This window comes from Panulirus ornatus, chromosome 55 (assembly GCF_036320965.1).
Source record: "Panulirus ornatus isolate Po-2019 chromosome 55, ASM3632096v1, whole genome shotgun sequence".
In the NCBI taxonomy this organism is placed as follows: domain Eukaryota; kingdom Metazoa; phylum Arthropoda; class Malacostraca; order Decapoda; family Palinuridae; genus Panulirus; species Panulirus ornatus.
In genome coordinates this window covers 21,867,495-21,877,980 of record NC_092278.1, presented here as the reverse complement: position 1 = coordinate 21,877,980, position 10,486 = coordinate 21,867,495, and the positions used below count along the sequence as shown (strand labels likewise).

Genomic DNA, 10,486 nt, shown 5'->3' with positions numbered 1-10,486 from the left:
AACCTTTTTTTTTTTTAGGTGTTAGAATACATTTTTAGCTCTAGGGTATGCTTAGGAAATTTTGAGCAATCATACTCATAGTCTCAAAGAAAAATCGCTGTTTAAGGTTATCCTTACACCAACATGAAGAGTTGAACTTGTACCCTCTGCAACCCATATGCTTAAATCATTCTTGAAATAAAAATTCTTGCTACAAAAATTATACCTAATTTACTCCTTTTACAGCTTTCAAGGTTTATGATATTTTAAGACTTAATCTAAGATGAATATTTAACTCATTTTGAACCTGTTTACGATTCCTTTCCAAAAATTGAATAATTTATTTACAATGTTATGAATTAACTTAGAAATTTACAAAAAGCAATTACATCGCATCAGGTTTATATTTCTTTATCCTACCCCAGTAAAATTTATATCAGCACATTGCTTTTGACAAGTATACAAGTTAGTATTATGGTAGATAGACCTGTGCATGCATTTGAAAATATTCAGTACCTTTCTTGCAGCACAATCAAAGGATGTACAGCATTAAGGCATACAACAGAAGACGTCACACTAGATTCACCTACATATATTATTCATTCCCTGGAAAAATTAATCAAGTTCATGATGTTTACATAGAGGTAAGGTTATATTAGAGATGAACTCCTTGATTAAAATTCACAACATTGCTATCCTCAGAACATGAAGGGTTTATGAGAAAGCAGGCTTCACTACTTACTAAAGGGTAGAAATGAAACACTAAAGTACAACATGAATATTATAATAAACAACGGGTCTAGTCTATTTGTTATGGACTCACTAGGACAGGAGGCTTGAAGGAGAGATGCTACCAGACTGCTAAACCTCCTTAGTTACCCCTACACGAATGGATGTATTGGTTACTCCTTGAGGATTTTCCACAACTGTTATGCCTGAAGACCATCCACAACGGCTACTCCTAGAGAAATGCCTATTACAGTACTCCTTGAGGAGGTGTTACAGGACCACACCTGCAAGAGGTAACCATGAGTTTGAAAAGTCACTTTTCGTGAGACTGTATCACTTGGAACAAAATCTTATCAAAGAAATTGTCTCTCCAAAGTTCACATTTCCCTGCCACTGGAAGTAGCATAGGCTTGGGCTGCAGGAGCCTCTGGAAAGAGATGCTCTGTAACACCATTACCCTTTCTGAAGAAATTGCCTCGGGTAATTATAGATATATAGATACACTCTTTGAGGACAGTCCACGATAAACACCCCTCACGGAATCTCCTTACTGACTACACCTTGCGGGCTGTCTGTAACTGTCACTCACTGTAGACTGTCAATACTTATTCTCTTTAGCATCTTCTACTAAAGATAATCCTTTAGCGTCATCTGCTTCCTCAGGACTTATGCTATTTTCTTCATTTGCAGACCATCTGGACCTTTATGACTGTTGCAATGGTTGCACCTTGAGATATGTCCACAATATCTATCCCTTGAGGACATTCCACAACACATGCCTCTTGAGGACTGTCAGCAGTGGTTATTCAGCAGTTATGCCCAGAGAATCTCTTACAATGGTCATTCCTTTTGGACCATCTGAGTAGTTGTACCCTAAGTAACATCCCTAGTGGATATCCCTTGAGGACTGTCTCCTGTGGTCATCCCTGGAGTACTGTGCATACTGTTACCCATTAAAGACAATCTGCAATGGTTGCTCACATTGAGGACTGTTCAAAGTGGTGTCCCTTACAGATAATCTGATAAGCATTGGGTGCCCACCTAGAGAACTGTTCACAATGGTGCCCCTTGCGGACAATCTGCAATGAGGACTGTCATAAATTGTTGCACTATGAGAACCATTTACAATGGTTACCTCTTGAAGACCATTCATAGTGGTTTTCTCCTGAAAACTATCCCCTGAAAAACATCTGTAACAATTACTAACCACTGAAGGTTGTCCCCAGTACAATATATTCAACTATCATCAGTCTTGCAAAGAGTGTGAGCAAACAACAAAGCAATATGTGCTTAGACCTTCCAACAAGAATAATAAGGTATATGTAAAATATGTTTTCATATACAACTGTGCTTTGACTTAAAAATGTAGAGCAGTATGTTCCAAAATTCCAAACAACAGCTTCCTTAACAAAAGAGGCCCAACATGTTGTGTTATCAGCTCACTGCACAGAAAGGAGTTGATAGTGATCGACTGTCATTCTTAGCCAGTTCAATTAGGATGTTCAACCAGGAAGTTCAACTAGGGGGCGCTGTGGTATCCTGATGGTCTAAAAGGGCAGCAGAGTTTTTTTTTATATTTCATTCGGACTTTTGCCTACTTTTCAGTTGTAAAAATTTTTGTACTGTAATACAAAGGTTAATTTAAGTATATAAGCATATCACAATCTACTTTACAGTGCTAATTACTTTTCCCTTTAGGGTCAGTTAATTAAAATTTAGTCAGCACATTTAAAGGGTTAATAAAATGTTGGTGTCAGAAAATGAAAAAATCTAAAACTTGAAAAAGAAAAGCTCAACATGGTGACAAAAGAATGAACTTTATGTAACCCTTTAAAAGGCCTATGATTAGGATCATTGCAATTTTCATTAATTATACATGTTGGGGGTTTAAAGAGGTTTAGCTTTATCTTATATTTAGTAACAAAGATTAACAGTGACATAAGCCTTGGAAGCCTTAGAGAGCAGAGCTTCACGGGCTGTTGCGAAGCATTCTTGTCTACCTCCTTGAAGAATTTTCACTACAATGATGTTCATGGCTCCTCTTAGTTTAATCTAAGGTGATATCGACAAAGTATATATTGTTTGATAAACGTGTTATGTTCTGGATAATGTGAAAAGAAAGATCTTTTTGTACGTAAGCTTTTAAACACAGCATGCAGTATATAACATGAAATACTTATTTGTCAGGGAACTAAAAACATAAATCACTTCTAGACTTGAGTAATATAAACTACATTATTTCATCTGTTAAGGTAATGAAAGACAAATCACTTAAGTATGTACATGTAATATCAAATTAATTTCTTTACCCACTGGGAACTGAAAAACAAGTACTGAAGGCCAACTGACACAAAAAACAACCGTAATTGTTCTTCTCTCTAAGGCCTAGAATCCCTTAATGACCAAGTCACTCATTGTACACAACAGTGCCTCTCTCCTCTGGCAAAAATTATGCATAAAGCCCCCCCCAAGGTGAAAGAGATAAAATTGCACTAATAAATTCATGTAATCCACACAAAACAGTGCATAGCTCTGGTAGCAAATTATTGCACAAGTCAAATCTAAAAATGACATACATGTTTGAATATAAAAACTCGACATTATTCAGAAAATATCGATAAATCCCTTAAATACTAAACAGTAGCTACTCACTGGCAGGTGAACAGATTATCAGAGATTTAAAAGAGGTTTGATGACACGTAGGATAAAGACAAAGATTGGGTAACACACTCAGAGGCTGATACATTAAGAACCACTTGAGTTCATTCACACAATCATGAAGGCCCTGCTTAACCATGCAAATCATAAAATGCTATTGAAGGCTTGGCTGAGTTGGCACTCGCTATATACATATTTGCATATATTCTTTTTATACACATTCACTACTTCCCACATTAGCGAGGTAAAGAACACAGGAATGAGCCTAAGAGGGAAAATCCTCATTTGGCCCCCTTTTCTGCTCTTTCTTTTGGAAAAGTAAAAAACAGGAGGGGAGGATTTCCAGTTCTCCTGAAACAAAGGGTAGCGATGCTTTTTCCTGTGGGGTACGGTACATGTGTACATATGTATAAGTCTGTGTATGTGCATGTATATGAGTATATGTAAATGTATGTATAAATGTATATATATAATATATACACTTTCATAGAACACATAATGCCCTCCAACAGCAAGGATTCAAACCTCATACCAGTTGTGTAGTAGCTGAGTACACTGACTATTCGGCTATGGGCAATATACCCGAGTGGTCTGTGTACTCAGATACCACACAAATGGTATAATTTGAATTTTGCTGTTGGAGGATATCATGTGATATTGGAGGTGGAAGGGAGTAAAAAGATTTTGAGCGATTGGTACCTGAACATAGAGGAGGGTGAAAGGCGTGCAAGGAATAGCGCAAGGAATAAAGTGAATTGGAATGATGTGGTATACCAGGGTCAACGTGCTGTCAATGGATTGAACCAGGGTATGTGAAGTGTCTGGGGTAAACCATAGAAAGTTTTGTGGGGCCTGGATGTGGAAAGGGTGCTGTGGTTTCGGTGCATTACATATGACAGCTAGAGACTGAATGTGAATGAATGTGGCCTTTGTTGTCTTTTCCTAGTGCTAACTCAAGCACAGGTGTGTGTGTGTATGTGCTGTTTTTCATGTGTGGCGGGGTGGCGATGGAAAGGGATGAAGGCAGCAAGTATGAATATGTACATGTGTATATATATGTATATGTATATATACTTTGAAATGTATGGGTATGTATAAGTGCGAGTGTGGGCATTTATGTATATACATGTGTATGTGGGTGGGTTGGGCCATTCTTTCGTCTGTTTCCTTGTGCTACCTCGCTAACACGGGAGACAGCGACTAAGTATAATAAAAATAAATATAAAATCTTGTACGAAGTCTTTTTATAATTGCTTCACATATGCCTTACAGATGGAGGAAACCGTGAAATTTTTTTATACAACTGCACTGTTGCTAAAATGAATTTCATTTAGGGGGTAAGTGAAGTAAAGAGCAACCATACCTTCATTAGTACCTCGGGGAAGGGGAGCAGAGAATGCCATTCAAGTGCATGGAGGAACTCAAGTGTATCTCCTGTATAAGATTCATAGACTCAACAACAGTTGGCTTCACAAGCTCTTAGCTAAGTTAGTTCAGAACAACAGCCCAAGGCATGGCTCTCTTGAACAGGCTCTAAGTCTTTTCAGAGCAGCAGCCCAAGTTATGTGGCTCTCTTAAGATGACTATATGAAAGGCTGGATCATGTTTTATATTTCACATAACTGTTCTATAAATCAATACAAACAGTGTTTATTTGTATATATATATATATATATAATATTTAGATACTGACGTGTAGTGTAACAAGCAAAGACTCATTGGTAGATATGCAAGTTTTGGTTATTAACCTCATGTGTAAGAAAATAGATCATAGTAATAACAAACTCACATCACCTTTTATAAGTACTGATATAAATAGCAAAACTGTATACTAATCAAACTTCAAAGTATAGGTAGTACATTAAAGTACAAGTACATTTTAATGATCCTTATTTAGAGAAAATTACTGGGAAAACAAAACTATGATTTAAAAATTACTTTATACTCTGAAAATTGACCATCTTATAACTTAAGTGTTTACAACAATGAACCTCTGCTGAACACAAAATTAGTAATGTGACATTAAATGATATGAAATTAAATTTCCTTGTTTAATTACTCTTTGGTGTTGAATATAAACAGGTAATATGTAATTTGAAAATTTTCAAGACGGCTTGATATTTTCTTGAATCAATATACAATTACATTCTGGAAATAAAGTGTAAATAAATCAATGCACAAATGCATCACATATGTAGTAATGGCTATAAGAGGCCTGACAATAATGTATATTCGATGAATCTACCCAAACTTCACTTAGCTAAGTCTTCCTGCAGTTCGTGTCTGTGATCCTCTACATAAAAATTAATCTGTAATATTGGATAGGTTCCTGTGAATTTTGCATACCCTCTTTTATTGGTTGAGCAAGGGATTGGTGAGGCTTAAAGCTGATGACTGAAGTGATACAGGAGGAACTGGACCAATCAGTTAGAAAATGAGACATTTGAAATGCCCCAGTACCCTGATTCCTACAGAGTCAGACTTTTCAATCACCAGCCGAATCACTGAGCATTAAAAATAAGACTTTTCTGATGTATGATGAACAGATTAATCCTTCAGTAAGACTTGTTCACCATTTTCCTGACTAATCCTTGAAAAAATGGAATATTTTTGTGGTCTGATTGAAAGCTTCAGTATTTAGATTTACATGCATTATTCATTTACTGTTCATCACCAATACTGACCAATGGCCCAGACATTTTCTACCAGATAATAGCTGTTATGTTAATAAACTGATCAATGTTTTCCTAGTGCTGATGTATGATAAAGTTTCATCAGTCATCTCCACAGAAGTTTTAATGAGGCCTAAGACATTAAAATGGCATGAAGAGGGCATTTGCATTACTAACTTTCTGGCAAAATACTTTTCATTTTCTGGTAATTTGAATTTTATCTCCTTAATGCCAAACTATCTCAATGAAACTTTCACTTAACTAAAAGATTTGACCTCAATGTTTAATACATACTATATGATAGTAAGATACATAAGGTCACCATTTCTTTTTAAACTGCAAATCTTGTATTTCTAATCAAACCACACAATTTTTATGCATAAACACAGAATGTTTTCATAAACTAGATAATATAAGTATTACTTTCTTCTCAAACTTGAAAAAGATATGAATCACACTTTTTTTGAGGGGCACAGCACCATCTGAGCTGTTTTCACTATATTCTTTGTCCTTAGATATATTAGAACATAAAACTTTTCAAGAAAGTTAAAGAAAAAAGTATTACCTTACCACCCTTATTTTCATTTTTATCTATGAATGCCACAAAAGCTCCAAAGATCTCTCCACTGCTGAAAGAACTGTAATACATGGGCTTAATAGTGTTCAAATGCAAGAAAGAACCCTGAACATTACCAACAGATCAAAACTAAATTCACCTTCAACCTTTTTAAAATGAATCCTGAATGGTTTAGCTCCAATGCATCTTATTCATTAATGACATTTATTGCTTTCATCTAGATGGGTTTGATTTTCCTTATCCAATATCTAACTTTCACTGCCTTTTCTTTAGCTTTACATATTACTGTACCTCAATTATTTACAAAACATGAGTCTACAACAGGCCTTACAAATGACTTCCTGCCTCCTTTAAATAATCATCTTTGCTGATACAAAAAGGTTGTAGGCAATAACATGACAGAAACACACATGCAGGTTTACACTCTTATCACAAGTTGCAAAAATGGGCACTTAATATTATGATGAAAAACATTATTTTTGTGTACAAGTTAAACCTACTTATAGAGCTTTAGCGCATAGAACAACAAATTATGCTTAAAATCATTACCATATCTGTATTCAGTTATGAAGACTTGAGGTGCACGAAAATTGGTGAATCAGAGTAAAAAGCTCTTTTTCCTGATTGTTATTCTCATTTGGTGAGGAATGTATGCATGCCTAGGTTAAGAAATCTCATATATGTGTGTATGTATGTGTGACGGATAACATTTAATGTATGACATGCAAATGGAAGTGTATATGTTGGATGGGTATCAGTGTAAGCATTTATGGACATGTGTATATCTACATGCAAAAGGGGTAACATTTATAGGGATACACAAATGAGTCTGCCTTCAAGCAGAGGTCCATCTACCTCTCTTCCTTCTTTCTACTCTTGCATAAAATCAGTGGTTTTAATTAAACCACTGCCCATATCTTAAAATTTCTTTGCTCATGGCTTTACACATATCAATAAAAATATGAAAGATGTCAGGAAGTATTCACTAAAGGTAGATTTTGCATGAAATTTATGAAATAAAGTTTTCTTTTCTGCATTAAGTAGGATTTTTCAATGCCATTTGTTTCATATGTTGACTAAAAGATATACATGTAACATATATATATTTTTCAAATCATCATGAGTTATATTCATTATGAAAGTATTGCTGAAACATTTTATAGTTATTACTGTTAAATACATAAAGATTTTATGAATTCTCAGATGAATGCCAGTGATACTGACTATATGAAAATTAAGACACTTGTTGTTAGAATAAAATCCAATAATGGTCACTGGAATACATAGGACAATTCATAGCAAAATTTTTATACATCCTTTGCCGTGAAATGATTCATTTGGTGATAGATTGGACACTAAAAAATCCTTCCTAGCATGCATTATTCAAAAGGAAGATACCCATCTCAAAATCATCTATATAAAAGAGAGGTTGAGGTAAAGGGAGAGAGAGAGAGAGAGAGAGAGAGAGAGAGAGAGAGAGAGAGAGAGAGAGAGAGAGAGAGAGAGAGAGAGAAATGGAGGCCAAGATCCTTATAACATATTCTTATTATGAAACAAGAGCTTTTATACTTCAAATCCCAAATTTTCACTGTACACCTCCTTGAGAGTGATTCATGCAGATATAAGCAGCATTCTAATACTGAAAAAGAGCACATTGTAACATTCTGTTAAAGTCTTTGTGCTAAAGTTATCTTTAGCAGTTCCATATTTTTCATATCTTTTAAAACAATGCTCAGTGTTACCTGTTAGCATTAAGAAATGTAATTGTTATCTGCTTGCTGCAATTTCTCTTCAACACAGTACCAGAATGCAACTCAACTCTCATACTAGCACAGTTGCTAGTTTTCTGAAATTACACGAGTTTGGTAAATTCTTGTGTGCCTTCTTATGCATACCCCTTGGCTGCCTAAGTCTTTTTGTTTCCATGTAGCCAAAATGCTTGTCACTTTCATTTCACTGACTTAAAGCACATTCATTACAGAAGTTGGTTATCAAAGGTCAGATTCTTGTGTCTGGTGCAAAAAGATATGATAACACAATAACATTTGACATTAGTGTGTCATAAAGTGTTAGGAGAGAAAAAAAAAGGCTTAAATCTGACCACTACAGGCATACGAAAATTTCCAAATGCAATTTAAACACCCCAACATCTTACATCATCTTCACTAATGCTGTGTTAAAAAAAGAGACCTCTAGTTCACATTCTTCAAAAATCTTCATACTGCGGCTTGCATGCATTATTATAAGCATACAAATAAAGCTGAGTTAATTTTCCTCCATGACCTGCACTTGTGAGCAAGTGTTTAGAAAGAGTCTTCAGCAAACTCGACTAAGATCTAGTAACAGAAGGCCCGAGTCTGAGCTAGTACTCAAGGGCAAACAACCACTTAGATTATACTCAGAGGTCGGCAAACACTGTAAATTCATATTCAAGGGTCTGAAATCACTTATGGTTCTCTACTGAATTACTGGCAACCACTAGGATTACTCAACACTCAAGAACCAGCTCTCATTTAAATTTGTTCACACTCAAGTGCAGCTACTGCTTGAAAATTCAATACTCATAGTTGCAATTACCATAAAACTATATATCCAAGTGGGTAACCATTTAAATATCTTCATATTCAGAGGCCAATAAGAACTTACGAAACTTTTCATGCACAAACTGATAAGCATATCAATTATATTAGAGCCTACAACAACTGCAGCCAGGTCATTGATATACTGCTGTTTCCTCTTGTAACTGAATCAGTGATGTACCAGTGAAGAATGCGACTGGCCGACCTATACTCTATGTTGATTCGTTGGTTTAGCTTGAACTATAGAAGCAAATGGCAACACCTCACAGCTCTCCTCTACTGGGTTTCAGAAATCGACCCTCTCTTAGACGCACTCAGATCTTCCCTACTGCTAATCAAATGAAAGATCTCTATATATATTCAAGATAAATAAAGAAGATCAATCATAAACAGAGACAGAAGCAGTGCAAACACCCAAATGCAGGACAAACAAACACATCACTATGTTAACGTTGGGTGTTTGTTGCTCTTATCTCCTGGACAGTGAACATTTTGTCATTTTGATTCATGCACGAAATATGAAATGACTTATATAGTTAAGACATTCAAGTGTGAGGTTTCCTGTGAGCATTAATGCAGCATGGATGAAAGGTGACATTGAATTTGAACTTTATATAACAATTTTGGAGCTTTAATTTTGCTGTTTTTGCTTTACAGATACGATGTTCACAAATTATTTAGACTGTTTAAACTAACACACTCCAATAAAATTGCTGTTTATATCTGATCACCCTCAAAACTATAACAGGAAAGTTCCTAGGGGTTAAACACACCCAAATTATATAGAACATTTGCAAATATCACTGGTATTGAGTGGTGATCTTGAGTTGTCGGTCCTTAAGTGCAACTTTGAGTATCTATGGTAATATAAGAGCTAGTTCATTAAAGGCTGGTAAGAGTGAATAGCATCAACACTTTTTTAATGGATCTGTTGGCCCTTACTATGACCAAGACTTAAGTCAGAGTGGAAGCCTCTCTTCTTAGTGTAGCCTTGAAACCACCCTTGAAGGCCGACATTGAGTATCACCAGACGAAGAACGTAAAGGGTTCAGTTGTCACCAAGAGAGAGAGCCTCCACAATGCGAGGATCAGCTTTTGAACCCTCCTTGAACTCCTCCAAGGTCAGCTTCTCGTCGTGATTCTTGTCCATCTGGGAGAAGATTTGGTCTACTCTCTTCTGTGGGGCATTTTCGACATCTGTTTCTGGTGCCTGGCCCTGCGAAAAAGGAAATTTCAATGTGTCAAACAAGAGGACAAGAGGCTGAAGTGTTAGCAAATCATAATCTAACCCT

General features: G+C 35.8%; 1 protein-coding gene across 2 annotated transcripts in view; it reads right to left on the bottom strand.

The window, feature by feature from the left end:
* Positions 1–747: 747 nt before the first annotated feature.
* Positions 748–10,486, bottom strand: part of LOC139765533 (frequenin-1) — a 163,851-nt gene continuing 154,112 nt past the window's right edge. Inside the window, exon 7 of one of the 2 annotated variants that reach the window (XM_071693056.1) lies at positions 748–10,410. In XM_071693056.1, the coding sequence (XP_071549157.1) occupies positions 10,243–10,410 (168 nt within the window). In that variant the 3' untranslated portion in view covers positions 748–10,242. The remainder of the gene's footprint in view (positions 10,411–10,486) is intronic. The other variant, XM_071693055.1, reaches the window with a different exon arrangement.